A 20239-nucleotide genomic window follows, 5' to 3' on the forward strand; every position below is an offset into this window, starting at 1 on the left:
ACTTCACCCAGGTAATAAGTCAGTGACAAGATAGACCTGACTTCCTCTCCCAAAGTGTTAACTGATCTTTCTCACCTGGGTAGACAGCAGGGCTCGCTTCATCATGACAAAATCCTCCTGGTCAATCATTTGTTTTGCTTCGGGTAGCTCTCCACTGCACTCAAACAAAAATGAAAAGCGAAGCTAAGCTATATATTGTGACATTAAAACCGCCATTCCCCATTCAGTGTTGTCCTGGCAGTATTCAGCAATTTGTTGTTGTCCTGCTGTTCATCATAGATTCTAACTCTCTACAGAAGAGAATACCAACACCTTCTGAGCTATCAGCTCCATTCATGTATTGCACCCAATCAAAACTTTCATATATTCATATATTTAAGCAGCCGATTCAGCTTGTTTCCACATTTGTGTTAAAGTGAACAAGAGATATCAAAACACCATAGTAGGTTATAAAAATAACATGTACCTCATAGTGCCCATTATACAGAAAAACTCAAAAGATGCTTCAGATACAAAAACAATAGGGCTGAAAGAAGAGAAATCAGGAGCAATGACTGAAAGATGGGAGCATGAAAGGTTTTTTTTAAAAAGGGGAAAGGAAGGTATAGAGGCAGATATAAGGAAAGAATTACAGATCTTTGGGCTCAAATGGCTTTAAGGGTAGAGAATACACCAGAAGGACATTATGTAATTGTTGACTTGCCAGAGGTATCAAGGTTGGAGGTTGAAGGAGAGTGATAACCTATGTTGACCAGCAAACACAGAGGGTGCATAAAGCCTGGTACAAAATGTACTACAAGGCTGAGACAAGATTTTTGAAGCTCAGAGGCTGGAAAGTCCGTGCTTTATTTTTCACTTATGCACAGTGAACTTACATTCAAATCAATGATGTGGAGGTGCCAGTGTTGGACTGGGTTGAATAAAGTTAAAAATCACAATACCAGGTTATAGTCCAGAAGGTTTATTTGGAAGCACTGGTCCTCCATCAGGTGGTTGTGGAATATAAGATCATAAGACACAGAATTTAGAGCAGAAGATTACAGTCCCATACAGTAATATATTGAACTAACCTGGTTTGGCCCTCAAAACCATTCCTATTCATGTACCCAGCCTATGCCTTTTAAATGTTGTAATTGTACCAGCCTCCACTACCTCCTCTAGCACTCATTCCAAACACACAACACCCTCTATGTGAAAAGCTACCCCTCAGGTCCCTTTTAAATCTTTCTCCTCAGAATCCCTACAGTGTGGAAACAGGCCCTTCGGCCCAGCAAGTCCACACCTACCCTCCCAAAGAGTAATCCACCGAGACCATATATTTTCCCCTGACTAATGCACCTAACCTACACATCCCTAAACACTATGGACAATTTAGCATGGCCAATTCACCTAACCTGCACATCTTTAGATTGTGGGAGGAAACCAGAGCACCCGGAGGAAACCCACGCAGACACAGGAAGAATGTGCAATCGCAACACAGACAATCGCCCAAGGCAGGAATTGAACTCGGGTCCCTGGTGCTGTGAGGCAGCAATGTTAACCACTGAGCCACCGTGCCGCCCTCTTACCTTAAACCTACGTCTTGTAGTTTTGGACTTACTTACCCGAAGAAAAAGATCTGGTCTATTTACCCTATTCAATCCCCTCATGATTGTATAAACCTCTATCAGGTCACCACTGTCTCTGACGATCCAGGAACAACATCCTTCCAATAGAATAGCGACAAGAATTGTACACAGTATTCCAAATAATAGGCCTAACCATGGTCTTGTACAGCCATAACATGACATCCCAACTCCTACACTCAATGTTATGACCAATGACATACCTGACCAATGACACCATCCTGCCTACCTGTGGCTCCAATTTCAAGATACAATGCACCTGCACCCCAAGATCTCTTTGCTTGGCAACACTCCCCAGGGCCCTACTACTAACTGTACAATTTCTGGTTTGCCTTACCAAGATGCAATAACTCATATTTATCGAAAATTAAACTCCATCTGCCACTCCTCAGCCCATTATTTCATCTGACTGTTGTACTTGGAGATAATCTTCTTCACTGTCCACTAGGAGAAAGTGAGGACTGCAGATGCTGGAGATCAGAGTCAAAAAGTGTGGCACTGGAAAAGTACAGCAGATCAGGCAGCGTCCGAGGAGTAGGAGAATCAATGTTTCGAGCATAAACTCTTCATCAGGAATGTGGGATGCACCAAAGGGGCTGAGAGATAAATGAGAGGGAGGTGGGGCTGGGGGAAAGGTAGCTAGGAATGTGATAAGTAGCTGAAGGTGGGGTGGGTGATGGTGATAGGTTGGAGTTGAGGGTGGAGTGGATAGGTGGGAAGGAAGATGGACAGGTAGGACAGTTCAAGAAGGCGGTGCCAAGTTGGAGGCTTGGATCTGGAATAAGTGGGGGGGTGGGGAGATGAGGAAACTGGTGAAATTGGCATTGATTCAGTGTGGTTGGAATGTTCCAAGACAGAAGGTGAGGTTTTCTTCTTCCAGTCATCAGGTGGCTAGGATTTGGCACTGGAGGAGGCCCGTAACTTACATGTCTTTGGCGGAGTGGGATCCAAATTGTGATGGTTTGAATGTATTCAGGAGTCCATATTTGATCAGTCGGTTGCACAGGCAGACACTGAGGCAGGAGATGTGACTGTGGTAGTGGGTCTGCTTCTGAACGTGGCTGAAGAGCTTCAGGGCAGAGGAGAAGACCTGGGTGAGGTGCAGTGAGAGACAGACTCACTGAGATCCTCGTAGAGAAGACTGTCCCATTACACCTATTTGGTGTACTCTGCAAATGTCCTTTTGAAGCTGTTCTTGATATTTTTGGGAGAGATCATTTCTGGTTTTTGGGCTCCTTTTGGTTTTCAGTGGCTCCCTTTTCCTTCTCCCAAATGCCTTTACTCAGTGATGCCCTCTGGCTGAAGAAATTCCTCATTCCAGATCTAAAGGGTTATCCCTTCACTGAGGTTCTGTTCTCCCGTCGTGGTTTCTCCTAGTCATGGAAACATCTTCTCCACAGCCACTCGATCCAGGTTTCGCAATATTCTGTAAGTTTCAAATCAGAACCCCCCATCCTTCTAAACTCCACTGAGTACAGACCAAGTTCTCATATGACAAGCCTTCATCAGCAGAATCATTCTTGTAAACCTCCTCTGGACCCCCTTCAATACCAGCACATCTTTCCATAGTTTTGGGGCTCAAAACTGCTCACAATATTCCAATTGCAGTCTGACCAGAGCCTTATACAGCCTCAGCAGTATGTTACTTCCTGCTCTTGTATTTGAGCTCTCTCGAAATGAATGCTAACATTGCATTGGCCTTCCTAACTGCTAACAGAACCTGAAGATTTATCTTAAGAGAAACCTGAACTAGGACTCCCAAGTTCTTTTGTACTTTAGATTTCCAAACCCTTTTTACATTTAGAAAATAGTCTATGCCTCTATGATTCCAAAGTGCAAAATCTCACACTTTTCCACGTTGTATTTCATCTGCCATTTCTTTGCCCACTCTCTTAGCCTGTCCAAGTCCTCTGTAGCCTTTCCACTTACTCAACATTACCTACCCCTCCATCTATCTTTGCATCATTTACAAACTTGGCAAAAACATTCTCAGTTCCTTCGTCCAGATCATTAATGCAAACCCAGCACTCTAAACTCCTATCAACAACTAAGGTCAGGCTAACGTTTCTTGCATTCACTCACAGGATGAGGGCATTTCTGGCTAGGCCATCATTTGTCGCAATCCCTACTTGCCCAGAGGACAGTTAAGAGTCACCACATTGCTGTGGGTCTGGAGTCACATGTAGGTCAGACAAAGTAAGGATGGCAGTTTTCTTCCCTAAAGGATAGTGGCCTATAAATTCCTTTCTTCTGCCTCTCTCCCTTCTTAAACAGGGGTGTTACATTAGCTGTTTTCCAGTCCTTTGAGACTCTTGCTGACGCCAAATATTCCTAAAAGATCACCATCAGTGCCTATCCAATTGCCTCAGCTATTTCTTTCAGAACTCTGGGATGTAGTCCATCTGGTCTGGGTGATTTCTCCATTATCAGATCTTTCAATTTCCCCAGAATCTTCTCCTTCATGATAGTCTCTACATTCACCTCTGCTCTTGACTCTCTCGAAGGTCTGGTATGCTGCTCATGTCTTCCACTGTGAAAACTGGTGCAAAGTACCTATTCAGTGTTGTTCCCCATTACTATTTTTCCAGCCTTATTTACCTGTGGTCCAAAGTCCATTTTTGCCTTTCTTACATTTTATAAATCTAAAAAACCTTGTGCAACCTTCTTTTAAATTTCTAGCTAGCTTGTCCTCATATTTCATCTTCTCCACTATTGCTTTTTTTTTATTCTCCTCTACTGGTTTTTAGAGGCTTCCCAATCCTTTGGCTTTCCATTAATCTTCACCACATTGTATGCTTTTTCTTTTATGCTGCCCTTGACTTCTCTGGTCAGCCATGGTTGCCTTGTCCTCCCCTTAGTAAGTTTCTTCTTCTCTGGGATGAATTTCTGCTGTGCCTCCCAAATTACCCTCAGAAACTCCTGCCATTCCTCCTCTACTATCTTCCCTGCTCGGCTCCTCTTCCAATCAGTTCTGGCCAGCTCCTCCCTCAGGTCTTTGCAGTTACTTTTACTCAAATTGTTATGTGGTTACATCTGATTCAAGCTTCTCCCTCTCAAAATGCAGGGTGAATTTGATCATATTATGGTCACTGCCCCCCAGGGGCTCCTTCGCCTCCGTCTAGTTAAACATCACCAAATCCAGAATTGCCTGATACCTAATGAGCTTTACCACAAGCTTCTCCAAAAAAAAAAACATCTCGTATACATTCTACAAATTCTTTTTCTTCTGATCTGCAATCAACCAAGTTTTCCCAGTCCACCTGCATATTGAAGTCCAACCAAGATTGTAATCGTGCCTTTCTTATGCCTTTTCTATCTGCTGATTTATTTTCTGCCCCACAACATGACCATATTAAATGAATATTAAAATTAAATATTAAATACTTACCTCACGAGCCAGCAGCCTACATTTCAGCAGCAAGTATCAAGGGAGTGCGAGCTGCGGGCAGTTGGGAAGTGAAGTATTTAACTTACCTCATGAATCAGCAGAACAAAGGCTGAACGGGAGCGGAAATAGCCATGGTGCCTGCTGGATAAGTTAACTAATAGATTCGTGCAGTGGCTAAACCCGAAACACTACACTGTTTTCCACTTGTAGGGTCTCGCACTTGACCTCCTCCTCTAACCAAAGAAAGACTGTGGGGAGGTAAGGATTTTTAAAAATCTCTTTTGGCAATTTACAGCAGGGGATGGAAGCTACGGCAGTTGCATGCGTCACCATTAGCGTACCTGCTGACTTCACCTGCAAGTGGAACCAACTCCAGCTCCTCAGAGCTTTATTATTTTATTTTAATCTTAAAATGAATGTATTTAAAATACCAGATAGTAAAAGAAAATTCAACAAAATAATCCCCACTTATTGCTGCGAATCTACATTCTCCTACTTAACCAAAATCAAGACGCCCTTAAGGTCACAAATGACGGATACCCATCCAGAGGATCAGCTAAAACTGCAGACCTCCATGCTGCAACCAAATACTCAAATGCTTTCCTACAAAAAGCAGTCACAACAAAGCCATTAAAAGGTTAGTTAACTTTAGAATTAACTTTTTTTTCATTTTTCTTTTAGTTAGTTAGTACATAGTAGTTAGATTTTTACAAAATAAATGAATTTTGAAGAATATATAATTGAAGTTTCTTGGATGCGGCCTTATTAGACTACAATTAACATAATGCGGTCTTCCAACATGAAGAGGTTCCCCATCTCTGATTTGGGAGGTGTAGGGGGCGATTAGAGAGGAGTAATAGGGAGGTAGTCACACCTAAGTTACAAGATAAACATAGCTGGGTGATCGTCAGGAGAGGGAAAGGAAATAGGTAAATCAGTGCAAGGATCCCCTGTGGCCATTTCCCTCAATAATAAGTATACCACTTTGGATACTGTTGTCGAGGGTGACGTACCAGGGGAAAGCCACAGTGGCCAGGTCTCTGGCACCAGGGGAAAGCCACAGTGGCCAGGTCTCTGGCACTGAGACTGGCTCTGTGGCTCAGAAGGGAAGTGGGGAGAATAGGACAGCAACAGTGATAGGAGATACAATGGTTAGAGGAACAGACAGGAGATTATGTGGTCGCCAAAAAGACTCCTGGATGGTATGTTGCCTCCCTAGTGCCAGAGTCAGAGGTGCCTCTGACTGAGTCTACAGGATTCTGAAGGGGGAGGGAGAGCAGCCAGAAGTCGTGATACACATTGGCACCAATGACATAGGTAGGGAAAGAGATAAGGACCTGAAAAGTCAATATAGGGAGTTAGGTTGGAAGCTAAAAGGCAGAATGAACAGTGCAGTAACCTCAGGATTGCTATGGATTGTTCTATGACCACTTTTGTAGGCCTGTACATAATGCCCTTTGCAGTTCCTTAACATTACGCACACACATTCTACGCATTCCGACTCTATATCGCTTCTTGCTATCAATGGAATTTCATTTCTTACTACAATATCATACCTGCCAATTTCAATCTGCGTTACAAGCTCAGTTACCTTGTTCTTTATACTCTGTATATTTAACCACAACACTCAGTCCTGCCTTGCTTGTCTCCCCACCCCCTCCATTTGTTGTCCCTTTACCTACTGTAATTAGATTACTGACCCTTTCCATAATCACAGGACTCTTTAATAACCTTCTGAGCATCCCCTTTTTAACTTATTCTATAAGTTTCCATACAAGTGAACCCAACCACCATTATTTAATTTAAAGTTCTATCCACAATGATTCATCAGGAGTCTGGTCCTATCAAGGTTCAGGTGGCACCCATCCCATTGGAATAGCTCCCTGCATCTCCAGTCCTGGTGCTAATCTCCCATGAATTCTAACCTGCTTCTCCTAAACCAAGAACTAGGAACACAACAATATAACACATGAAACAGGCCCTTTGACCCTCTAAGCCTGTGCCCTTCCATACTAAAACGGTCTTCATTTACAGGATCTGCATCCCTCTCGTCCCTTCCTATTCATGTTTTTGTCCAAGTGCTGCTATTGTGTCTGCTTCCACCACCTCCACTGACAATGCATTTCAGGCACTCATCACCCTCTGAGAAAAATTTCCCTCACATATCTCTTTTAAACTTCTACCCTCGCACCTGGAGCCTGTGTTCCCCTTGTAACTGACGCTCCACCCTGGAAAAAAAACCTCATCCCTTCCACTCTATCCATGCTATTCACAATCTTATAAACTTCTATTAGGTCGCCCCTCAACCTCCAGTGAAAACAAACCCAATTTATCCAATCTTCATGGCTAAAATACTTCATACCATACAACATCCTGATAAACCTTTTCTGTGCCCTCTTCAAAGCATCCACATCCTTCAGGTAATGTGGTGACTAGAACTATACACAATATATTCCAAGTGTGGCCTAACTATAAAGCTGCAGCACAACTTGTCTATCCTTAAACTGAATGCCCATTCCAATGAAGGCAAGCATGCAATAGGCCTCTTTTACTATGTGTATCTATTTGTGCTGCCATCTTCAGTGGACCTACACACCCAGATCTCTCCGCATATTAATACTCCTAAAGCTTCTGCCATTCACTGAATAATTTCCACTTGTACTTGACATTCCAAAAGGCATCACCTCACATTTATCCAGATTAAACTCCATCTGCCATTTTTCTGCCATGACTCCAACTGATCAATATCCAGCTGTATCCTCTTGACATTCCTCCTCATTTTTTGCAACTCCAACAATCTTTGTATCATCTGCAAACTTACTAATTAGACCAGCTATGGTTTCCTCCAAATCATTTATGTAGATCACAACAGCAGAGGTGCCAACACTGATCCCTGTGGAACATCACTAGTCACAGCTCTCCATTCCAAAAGCATCTTTCCCCTGCTACCCACTGTCTCCTGTGACTAAGCCAGTTCTGTATCCATCTTGCCAGCTCACCCCGATACCATGTGACTTCACCTTTTGTACCAGTCTGCCATGAGGGACCTTGTCAAAGTCTTTACTGAAGTCCAAGCAGACATCAGCTGCTTTTCTCTCATTGTCTTTGTCACCTCCTCAAAAAACTACATCAGGTCAGGGAGGCACGACCTCCCCTGATGTCTATCATTAGTAAGTCTATTTGCTTCTAAATGCGTATAGATCTTGTCCCTGAGAATCTTTTCCAATAATTTCTCTACCACCAAAATGAGTCTCACAGGCCTTGAATTTCCAAGATTATGTCATTACCCTTCTTAAACAATGGGACAATATTGGCTATTCTCCAGTCCTCTGCAACCTGACCTGTGGTCAAAGAAGATGCAAGGATACCTGTCAAAGATCTGGCAATTTGCTCTCTTGCCTCCTTCAAATATTCTGGGATAGATCCCATCAGGATTATGGAAAGGTTTGCCTTAGAAACTCCATACTCCCTTCCCCGAGATCATCCTCCAACAATTCCTTCTCTTTGGTGATTGACAAACCAATCTTTCAGCCATGCATTTACCTCTTTAATCTTGTTGACCCTGTGCCAATTGCATATGGCTCAGGTAGTAATCCAGAAATTACTACTTCTTTGGTTCTGATTTTTAAACTTAGCCCCTAGCTGCTTATATCCCCTTAGCAGAGCTTCTTTCCTTTCTACCTGTATCATTGGTACCTACATGGATGACGACAACTGAATCATCCCCCTCCCACTCTAAGTTCCTCTGCAGCCCAGATGCGATAACCTGGGATACCAGGCAGGCACCAAAGCTATTCGGACTTGCGCTCTTTGCCAGAGAGAATAGTGTCTATTCTCTTGTACTATCCTCAATTACACATGTATCTGCAAAGAATTTATCATCTCAGTAATTTAAAGTTATTTGGCTCCTAATTAGCGGAGTATTCCTTTGTTGACAAGTTTTAAACTGTTCATTTGCAGTTTTCCTCTAACTGGTTGCCTTCACAATTAAATTTCCCTGCCTATTTTGAGGACAGGTTTACTCACTGTACTGCATGATTCAGCCCTGGTCCAGAGAATCAGCACGTGTGCCTGCACTGGATTCCAGGTGCCAGGAAAATTGTCTCCAGTTAAAATGAGAGCAGGATAGGTCCACTCTCAAATTGCAGCACTGACAAATGGATGTAAATTAGCCTCAATAATGAGTCACTTGATACCAATAAACTAAATGTTCAAGGGAATTACTGGGACACCCAAGTTTCCTCACATATCCAACATGGTACCCAGCAAACTGGCCAGGTTTCCCGGAGCTTCTCAGAGGAAGCTCTCAATGACAAGCACCTCACCCAGATTGAGGGATCCAGCATCAGGAAGCAGGCATCCACTGATAATCCCACATCTTCCTACTATTACACCTCAGACTCCTAGCAATGATCCCTGGTGAAGACCACAAAGCTGCGGAGGAAGTGCAGAGCTTCTGGTCTCTGACTGGTCAGCAGCTCTTTCTGCTCCTGAGAGTGAGTCCTAAGTCTTTTGGATGCAAGTTAAGTCCCTCAGGACTCCCCCACAAATGTGACAAAGACACTGTGACCATAGAGAAGGTACAAACCTAAGGTCTATACCATCTTTTACAAGGTTTGCACAGGAGACATTGAACAATACTCAGGGATTCACAGGATGTGGATGGCACTGGCTAGGCAAGTATTTATTGCATATCCCTAACTGCCATTGAATTGCTTTCTTAAACCACTGCAGTCTATTGGTCCACAATGTCATTAGGTAGGGAGTTCCAAGATTTTGACCCAGTGACCCTGAAAGAACAGTGAACATAGAACGATATGGCGCAGGACAGGTCCTTCAGCCCTCGATGTTGTGCCAACCTGTGAATTAATCTAAGCCCATCCCCCTATACTATCCCATCATCATCCATGTGCTTATTCAAGGACTGTTTAAATCTCCCTATTGTGGCTGAGTAACTACATTGGCAGGTAGGGCATTCCATGCCCTTACCACCCTCTGAGTAAAGAACTTGCCTCTGACATCTGTCTTAAATCTATCACCCCTCGTACACACTGATGTCATCATCCTAGCAAAAAGACTTCCACTATCTACCTTATCGAATCCTCTAATCATCTTATAGGTCTCTATCAAATCCCCTCTTAGCCGTCTTCTCTCCAATGAGAACAGACCCAAGTCTCTCAGCCTTTCTTCACAAGACCTTCCCTCCAGACCAGGCAACATCCTAGTAAATCTCCTCTGTACCTTTTCCAAAGCTTCCACATGCTTCCTGTAACGGGGCGACCAGAACTGTACACAATATTCCAAGTGTGGCCACACCAGCATTTTGTATAGTTGCAGCATGACATTATGGTTCCCAAACTCAATCCCTCTATCAATAACACATAACACACCGTATGTCTTCTTAACAGCACTATCCAACTGGGTGGCAACTTTCAGGGATCTATGTACATGGACTCCAAGATCCCTCTGCACATCCATACTATCAAAAATCTTTCCATTGACCCTGTATTCTGCCTTCCTATTATTCTTCTCAAAGTGAATCACCTCACATTTATCTGCATTGAACTCCATTTGCCATCTCTCAGCCCAATTATCCAAGTCCCCCTGCAACCTTCTCCCTCACTATCCACTAACATTAGTGTCATCTGCAAACTTTCTAACCCATCCACCTATGCCTGCATCTAAGCCATAAAAATGACAAACAGCAGTGATCCCAAAACAGATCCTTGTGGCACACCACTAGTAGCCGGACTCCAGGCTGAAAAGTTTCCATCAATCACCACTTGCTGCTTTCTTACAGAAAGCCAGTTTCTAATCCAAACTGCTAAATCACCCTCAATCCCATGCCTTTGCATTTTTTCCAACAATCTACCGTATGGAACCTTTTCAAATGCTTTACTGAAGTCCATGTATACCATGTCAACTGGCCTACCCTCATCCACATGCTCGGTCAGCTTGTCAAAAAACTCTGCAGTTTTGTGAGTCATGACCTGCCCTTGACAAAACCATGTTGACTATCTGCATATAAATTGTGACTGGCTAGATGATTATAAATCCTATCTCTTTTAATCTTTTCCAAAGCTTTTCCTACAGACATAAGGCTCACTGGTCTAAAACTACCTGGGTCATCTCTACTGCCCTTCTTGAACAAGGGCACACATTTGCAAACGTCCAGTCCACTGGTACTAAACCTGACATATTTTCAAGTCTGGATGATGAGTGACTTGGATGGGAGCTTGCAGGGGATGGTGCTCCCATGTATCTGCTGCCTTTGTCCATCTGGATGTAAGTGGCTATGGGTTTGGAAGGTGCTGTCTGAGGAGCTCTAGCTCCCCTCAAATCAGTCTTTGGTGAACACGGCACAATTTCAAAATTTGTTAAGAACAAAAACTTGGAAACTTTGGAGAAAGATAGCAGAGAACTTCAACAAGGGCATAGACACAAAGGTACAACAGCTGGACAAGTGTTAAATGAAATTTAATACAGATAAGTGTGAATTGATTCATTTGATAAAAAGAACATAGAAAATATAAATTAAACAGTAAAATGTGAAAAGAGCAGGAGCAGAGGGATATCTATGTCTGCCTACATAAACCATTAGTAGCAGCACAGGTTGATTGAGTGGTTAATAAAGCATGGTCCACATAAGCAAGGAAATATGTTAAATTTGTACAGAACATTTAACTGCTTCAACTGGATAATCCCATTCCAGTTCTGGGCACTACTCTTGGAATGATACAAAGATATTTCAAAAAGTACAGAAAAGATTCCTAAGAATTCTCCCTGAGGAACCTAATTACATAGATAAAGTAGAGAAGATGGGACTGTTTTTCTTGGCAAAAGGCGAGAGATTTGAGCAAAATGTTCAAAATCATGAAAAGTCTAAACCGAGGGAATAAGTAAGAACTATTTCTATTGGTGTAAGGATTGACAACAGAGGACATAGATTAAAGTAATTGGCTACACAATGAGGAATGTCTGTCAAATATCTTTCGTGAAGGGGAGTGCTTAGGATTTGGGCATACTGCCTGAGAATGATGGAGAATCAGGTTCAATCCCGGCATCTGAAAGGACTTGGCTCATTATCTGAAAAGGAACAATATGCAGGGGTACAGAGAGAAGATCTCGGAGTGGCATTAGGAGAATTGCTCATTGCAAGACCCAGCACAGACATGATGGGCCAAATGGCCTTTTCTGCTGTAATAATTCTGTGACACTTACAGCTATTGGACAGTGTTGGCTGAAGCAGTATTGACAGACTACCACCTGAACACATTGCTGGCCTTCTGCTGTGCTGTGCAGTGGTGCGAGTTTACTTTTCTGAGTTAGCAGATTGATGGTGTGAGGTGTTCAACCTCTCAGTCATTTACCTGAGGAATCTCAGTTTACCTATCACTATTTGCTCCCTTCACCTCCACCATTCTATGAATTAGCACAAGTAGCTAATAGGTTGTGATTCCTTATAATCCTTCTGAAAAATATTCAGAATTTTCACCAATACACAACCTCTATTAATTGTCCATTTCCAGTTATGTTTTAGTGCGCTAAATGCTTAGTGGAAACATTAAAATCTGAACATCAACCATCTAGTTTGCCACTAAAAATGAAGTACAAACTGTCGGTTTAAAACCAGATGAGTCCTAGCAAAATTTGAGCTGTTATAATAGATATTTTACTTTATCTTAACTCAGCTTTAGTAGTCTAATCTATGTCAACCTCTTTTCGTCATCCATGAACTACAATACTTACCTCGACAATGATTCATATAACTTCTTCCCAAACTTCTCCTTCACTGCATTTGCTGTATCCCTGAGGGCAAAGAAAAAGCAGGACAAGATTCCCATTCAAAAGCACCCAAAGACTTTCAAGCAGCACATAATTTGTACAATATCACTACAAATAGAATCTATATTAGGAAAAACAAATGTCCACTGCACAGTGTGGCCACATGAACGCATGCTGGATAATGTAAAACACATCCATCCTAGGACATGCTAAACAGAGACACGTATGAAATTCCTAGAGGCCTGGCATTTAAACTGGAACTCCATCAATTTGGACCCCATTTACAAACCTCGGAGGAAAAAAAAACCGGAAATGATATCACCCGCCTTAAAAGACCAAGACACAGAAATAGAAAGTGGAACAGAACACCAACCCTTCACTAGAGGCTCACTGATGATGTTACCTAGCATGGTGATAACATGTCTGAAAACAAGCCTGACAGCTCAGCAAGCAAACTTACAACCTGAACCTCAACCTGAGCTACAAATCTGCTCAAAAATTGTTTTTTCCTTATCTACTCCAGTTACATTCTCAAAACTCCAGCAGTGAAGCATAATGAAGGTAAATGAAACAGAAGTTAAGTTTTTCCAAGCATTCTGTTATCACGCCGGCATGAACCAGTTTGGGCCAAAGAGCCTGTTTCCATGCTGTAGCACTCTATGACTCCATGTCTTTTATAACAGGTGCGAGCATTTGTCCCACTACTGACGTTAGTCAAGCTAGTCTATGAATCGCCATACTTTCTCTCCTTCCTTTCTTAAATAGTGGAATTACATTTGCCATCCCCTAATCTATAGGAATTTCTCCAGAGTCTATAGAATTTTAGAAATGACCACGGATGCATCCAATATTTCCAAAGCCAGTTCCTTTAGTGGATTCTCAGGCCTGGAGATTTGCCAACCTTTAATCTCATTAATTTCTCTCGCACATTTTTTATTTTACTAATACTGACTTTCTTCAAATCTTCCCTCTCAACAGGTGCTTGGTTCCCTCTGATTTCTGGGAAATTCTGTGAAGCCAGAAGCAAAGTGTGTGCTCAGTTATGGGTTCAGGGAGCTAATCACATAGCTGTTGGCAGGCAGCAGACCTTTGTTATAAACAACTGGTCATGCGCCCACAGAATAATCAGCTCCTTGCTGCCGCTGACTCTCCATTCTCTCTCACTCCAGCTCTGTAATAGTGTCCTCCACTGGTTGAGCAAACAGTTATGTAAATAGTACTTACTTAGAACGTCATTAACCTGCTCTTTAAATATGCAGCAAACCTTTCCACAATCCTTGGTTTTCAAAAGTGCTTCTTTTCATCTTAGTCCACAATCAAAATTACTGCAGTGGAATGTTTAATTTTGTAAAACTCACATTGGATGTAATTTGTGACATTGGCAGGTGCTGAAACCTAACTGAAAAGACCCAAAATTTCAGGAAAAATGGGAACAGACTTGCTAATTACAAATTAACCAAGGTTCTCAGTGAGTCCAGAACTGAACTAGAGGGCATAGGTTTAAGGTGAGAGGGGAAAGATTTAAAATGGAACAGAGGGGCAACGTTTTCACACAGAGGGTGTTGTGTGTATGGAATGAGCTGCCAGAGGAAGTGGTGGAGGCTGGTACAATTACAACATTTAAAAAACAGTTGGATGGGTATATGAATAGGAATGGTTGTGAGGGGCCAAGTGCTGACAATTGGGACGAGATTTACTTCGGATATCTGGTCGGCATGGACGATTTGGACTGAAGGGTCTGTTTCCATGCTGTACATTGCTACAAGTCTATGACGGGGTGACGGGTTAGTATTTTGAGGAGACAGGTGATATGGCAGATTTAAAAGGAGACAGGGAGCCCCAGAGTGTGAACAAACTTCACCTGACTGCAACTATCATCAATTTGTAAGTTGTATCAACATTTCAGTCAACTCCTTACCATTGAAGCTACTCACCACAGCTGTTTACGAACTGCCTGCCCTTTCAACGTCTCTACATTGAAGTTGTTGGTTCGTGCAGGCATAATGAAGAATGCAATCACCGTCACACGACTTTGATGAGTCTGCAACAAATGATATTTTTAAAATGAGTCATTCACATAAAACCAATGAGAAACAAACTCTTCATTACTGGCAATTTAGACAAATGTTGCAAGCATTTCAGCATTCTCACAATTTCTAGGAAAAAAAATGGCAACAGCACAAAATGTACTTAGAGATTTGATCTGATGATATTCATTATTTCAGTTCAAGATTAACAACAATAAAACCCACCCCAACCACTCAAGTGTGAACAGAACACAAATTCTCTGCAGACAAATATATTCTAATTCACCTTATTTTTTATTTGCTCATGGAATGGAAGTTTTAGCAATAAGACCAAAATTTGGTGCCTAATCCTAAGTGCCCTGAAACAGGTGGTGAAGAAGCGCATTCTTTAACTGCTTCAGGCCACATTCCGGGTATACCCAAAGCACTGTCAGGGAGGGAGTTGCAAGGTTTTGATCTAGGCAAACTGAAAGAACAATCAATTTAGTTCTAGTTCAGGATGGAAGGGATGGTGTTCCCATGCTTCTACTGTCCTTGACTTTCTAGGTGTTACAAGTCATGAAAAGAGTTTGTATTAAAAAGAGGGTTGGAAGGTTTGAGCTATAGGAAGAGGATGAATAGACCCGGGCTATTTTCTCTGGAGTGTCAGACACTGAGGGGTGACATAGAGGTTTATAAAATCATGAAGGACATGGATAGGGTGAATAGACAAGGTATTTTGCCCAGGGTGGGGGAGTCCAAAACTAGAGGGGCAAGGGTTTTAGGTGAGAGGGGAAAAGATTGCTTCATACAACTTTGTGGGAAACTTGGGAAGAGGTAGCTGGGCCCCTTACTGAGGTATTTGTATCATCAACAGCCAAGGCTGAGGTGATAGCAGACTGAAGGTTGGCTAACGTAGTGCCACTATTTGAGAAAGGTGGGAAGGAAAAGCTAGGAAACCCCACAGACCGGTGAGCCGGACATCAGTGGTGAACAAGTTGTTGGAGGGGTTCTGAAGGACGTGGCTTATATACATTTGGAAAAGCAAGGACTGATTAGGGGTAGTCAACATGGTTTTCTGTGTAGGAAATTGCATTTCACTAACTCAATTGAGTTGTTTGAAGAGGTGACAAAGAAGATTGATGAAGGCAGAGTGGCAGATGTTGTCTATATGGACTTCAGCAAGGCCTTTGGCAAGGTTCCACATAGTAGACTGGTTAGTAAGTTTAGATTACATGAAATTGGGGGGAGCTCGCCATATGAATACAAAATTGGCTTGAAGGTAGGATACAGAGAGGAAGTAGAGGGTTGCTTTTTGGAGGTATGGTTATTAAGTTTGCGAATGTCACCAAAATAGGTCAGAAATCACATGACACCAGATTAGCATTATCTGAAATCACTAGCTTTTGGAGCGCTGCTCCTTTGTCTGGTGAAGAGATTTCACGAAGAAGCAGTACTCCAAAAGCTTGTGATTTTGAATAAACCTATTGGACTATAACCTGGTGTCATGTGACTGCTGACCTTGTCGACTCCAGTCCAATACTGGCACCTCCACATCATGGCTAACAAAATAAATGATGTAGCGGATAGTGAAGATTATTTCAGAGTACAGAAGGACCTTGATCAGATGGACCAATGAGTGGCTGATAGAGTTTAATTTAGATAAATACGAGATGTTGCATTTTGATAAGACAAATCAGGGCAGGACTTATACAATAAGTGGTAGGGCCCTGGGGAGTGTTGCCAAACAAAGAAAAAGAGTTGCACAGTTCCTTGAAAGTGGAGTCACAAGTAGACAGAATAGTGAAGGAGATGCTTGGCCCCCCTGTCTTCATTGGTCAGAACATTGAGTATAAGAGTTGGGATATCATGTTGCAGCTGTATAGGACATTAGTGAGGCTACTTTTAGAATATTACGCGCAATTCTGGTTGCCCTTCTTTAGGAAGGATGTTGCTGAACTTGAGAGAATGCAGAAAATATTTTCAAGGATATTACCAGGACTGGAGGGTTTGAGTTATGGGGAGCAACTGAACAGGCTGTGGCTATTTTCCCTGGAGCATTGGAGGCTGAGGGGTGACATTATAGACGTCGATAAATTCGTGAGGGGCATGGATAGGGTAAACAGCAGGGGAGACCAAAGCTGCAGGTCATAGGTTTAAGGTGAGAGGGCAATATTTAAAAAGGAGGATATGGAAGATATAGACTGTAGGGAAATAGATGATGACATCTTGCAAAATGTCCAGATTACAGAGGAGGAAGTGCTGGATGTCTTGAAACGGTTAAAGGTGGATAAATCCCCAGGACCTGATCAGGTGTACCCAAGAACTCTGTGGGAAGCTATAGAAGTGATTGCTGGGCCTCTTGCTGAGATATTTGGATCATCAATAGTCACAGGTGAGGTGCCAGAAGACTGGAGGTTGGCAAACGTGGTGCCACTGTTTAAGAACGGCGATAAGGACAAGCCAGGGAACTATAGACCAGTGAGACTGACGTCAGTGGTGGGCAAGTTGTTGGAGGGAATCCGGAGGTACAGGATGTACATGTATTTGGAAAGGCAAGGACTGATTCGGGATAGTCAACATGGTTTTGTGCGTGGGAAATCATGTCTCACAAACTTGATTGAGTTTTTTGAAGAAGTAACAAAGAAGATTGATGAGGGCAGAGCAGTAGATGTGATCTATATGGACTTCAGTCAGGCATTCGACAAGGTTCCCCATGGAAGACTGATTAGTAAGGTTAGATCTCATGGAATACAGGGAGAACTAGCCATTTGGATACAGAACTGGCTGAAAGGTAGAAGACAGAAGGTGGTGATGGAGGGTTGTTTTTCAGACTTGAGGCCTGTGACCAGTGGAGTGCCACAAGGATCGGTGCTGGGCCTGCTACTTTTTGTCATTTACATAAATGATTTGGATGCGAGCATAAGAGGTACAATTAGTATGTTTGCAGATGACACCAAAATTGGAGGTGTAGTGGACAGCGAAGAGGGTTACCTCAGATTACAACAGGATCTGGACCAGATGGGCCAATGGGCTGAGAAGTGGCAGATGGAGTTTAATTCAGGTAAATGTGAGGTGCTGCATTTTGGGAAAGCAAATCCTAGCAGAACTTATACACTTAATGGTAAGCTCCTAGGGAGTGCTGCTGAACAAAGAGACCTTGGAGTGCAGGTTCATAGCTCCTTGAAAGTGGAGTCGCAGGTAGATAGGATAGTGAAGGCGGCGTTTGGTATGATTTCCTTTATTGGTCACAGTATTGAGTACAGGAGTTGGGAGGTCATGTTGCGGCTGTACAGGACATTAGTTAGGCCGCTGTTGGAATATTGCATGCAATTCTGGTCTTCTTCCTCATGGAAAGATGTTGTGAAACTTCAGGGTTCAGAAAAGATTTACAAGGATGTTGCCAGGGTTGGAGGATCTGAGCTACCGGGAGAGGCTGAACAGGCTGGGGCTGTTTTCCCTGGAGCGTCGGAGGCTGAGGATGACCTTATAGAGGTTTACAAAATTGAGGGGCATGGGTAGGATAAATAGACAAAGTTTTTTCCCTGGAGTCGGGGACTCCAGAACTAGAGGGCATAGGTTTAGGGTGAGAGAGGAAAGATATAAAAGAGACCTAAGGGGCAACTTTTTTACGCAGAGGGTGGTACGTGTATGAAATGAGTTGCCAGAGGATGTGGTGGAGGCTGGTACAATTGCAACATTTAAGAGGCATTTGGTTGGGTATATGAATAGGAAGGGTTTGGAAGGGTATGGGCCGGGTGCTGGCAGGTGGGACTAGATTGGGTTGGGATATCTGGTCGGCATTGATGGGTTGGAGAAGTGTCTGTTTCCATGCTGTACATCTCTATGACTCTATGACCCAAGGTGTAACATTTTCACATGGAGGGTGGTGCATGTACTACAAGCTGCCAGAGGAAGCGGTGTCAGCGAGTTGAATTAGAGCATTCAAAAGGCAACTGGATGGGGATATGAATGGAAAGAGTTTCGATTGACGTGGGCCAAATACTAGCAAACGGGACCAGGGTTACATTGGGATGTCTGGTCTGCGCAAATGAGTTGGACCGAAGGACCTGTTTGCGTACTATATAACTTTAAGGGTTTGGAAGAATAAGAGGCCTTGCTAATGGTCAGTTTATGGAACAGCTCAACAATTCTAGCACATCCCCAGATGTTGGTGCTGAGCATTTGCAGAGACAACTGAGAATCATATGCTTTTGTCATTTCTGGTACCCAGATCAATGATGATTCATCAGTCCACTTTTTTTTTTTTTACTTTTTTTTAATGATAATCTGTTCCAACTTAGTGGCTTGTTTGGCCATTTCAGAGGGTACTTAAGAGTCAACCACATTGCTGTGGGCCTGGAATCACAGCCTAGGTAAAGATGGCAATTTCTTCGCCCCTAAAGAACATCGTTTATAAGATGAATTTTCATGGCAATCTGCTGTTTTGTGGTCACCATTAATGAGACTAAGTTTTTATTCTTCAGTTATTATAAATTAATTTCTTTCTAATTTCCTTTAGCTGTCATGAGAGGATTTGAACACATCTCTGGAGAATTACTCCAGGCCTTTGATCTCATGATTTGTACTCAAAATCATCCCAATGGCATCAAGTGCAACAGCCTCTCTCAATCAGTCTATGTGCACACATAAACCAACTATGGACGCTCCTGCACTGTACAATTCAGCATCTTATTACAAGGACAACCTCTACTACTACTAGTAAATTAGCTTTAACAACAAAACTTCCTAAAAGAATAATTAAAGGACAGAGTGAACCACAAACTATACGAGATGACAGAGTCTCTTTCTTCCCCAATCTCTAGCAAAATAATACATTCAGAATCCAAGTTTAAAAATATGAAAACAGATAAATTACCCGGAGGAGATAATTGAGACGCGCTAATGCTTCCAGGAATAAATCTGCACCTTTGTTGGTAAATTCGTATCGCCCAGCAATGAAGAAATAGACAGTCTTATCCAGGTCAAAATCCAAATGACTAGGAAGAATCAAGATCAGAATTGTTTAAAATTTAATACCAAGGTGGGAAGAGCCCGGTGCTGGGCTAGTTATTACGCTATGATTAAAAATTAAGTATCAAAATAAAAAATTCTGAAAATAGAGATGAATTAGCAAAACCAGAACAGTCCTTCTGTAGGTCTCAAAACACTTTTCAATACAATCAAAAAGTGAGGAAGGAGATGACCTATCCCAAGAGTGGTAGATGAATTTCAAATCGGACATCAGGAAAAGTCAAAACCAAGGGAGAAATGTCAAGATTGACAAAGAATAAATAAAAACAAAGAGCTGGAGAAATTTAGCAGGTCTGACAGTGTGTGTTAATATTTCGAGTGTGGTATGACTCTTCTTCAGAACTGTCTTCAAGTTTGGTCTAAAAGTGCAATTATGAATCATAAAGACACAAGAAAGGATA

The 20239-nt window shown here is 42.4% G+C and overlaps 1 protein-coding gene across 2 annotated transcripts in view; it reads right to left on the reverse strand.

The window, feature by feature from the left end:
* The window catches only part of LOC122542418 (glycogen [starch] synthase, muscle-like), a 93715-nt gene that overhangs the window by 55571 nt on the left and 17905 nt on the right, over nt 1–20239 (reverse strand). For both annotated transcript variants that reach the window (XM_043680106.2, XM_043680104.2), the window contains 4 exons: nt 19684–19804; nt 14733–14839; nt 12763–12822; nt 76–154 (listed from right to left, as the gene is read on the reverse strand). In XM_043680106.2, the coding sequence (XP_043536041.1) occupies nt 76–154; nt 12763–12822; nt 14733–14839; nt 19684–19804 (367 nt within the window). The remainder of the gene's footprint in view (nt 1–75; nt 155–12762; nt 12823–14732; nt 14840–19683; nt 19805–20239) is intronic.

The sequence above is a fragment of the Chiloscyllium plagiosum genome, unplaced genomic scaffold (assembly GCF_037043375.1).
Source record: "Chiloscyllium plagiosum isolate Xiang-an unplaced genomic scaffold, Cpla_swu_hap1 HiC_scaffold_33, whole genome shotgun sequence".
In the NCBI taxonomy this organism is placed as follows: domain Eukaryota; kingdom Metazoa; phylum Chordata; class Chondrichthyes; order Orectolobiformes; family Hemiscylliidae; genus Chiloscyllium; species Chiloscyllium plagiosum.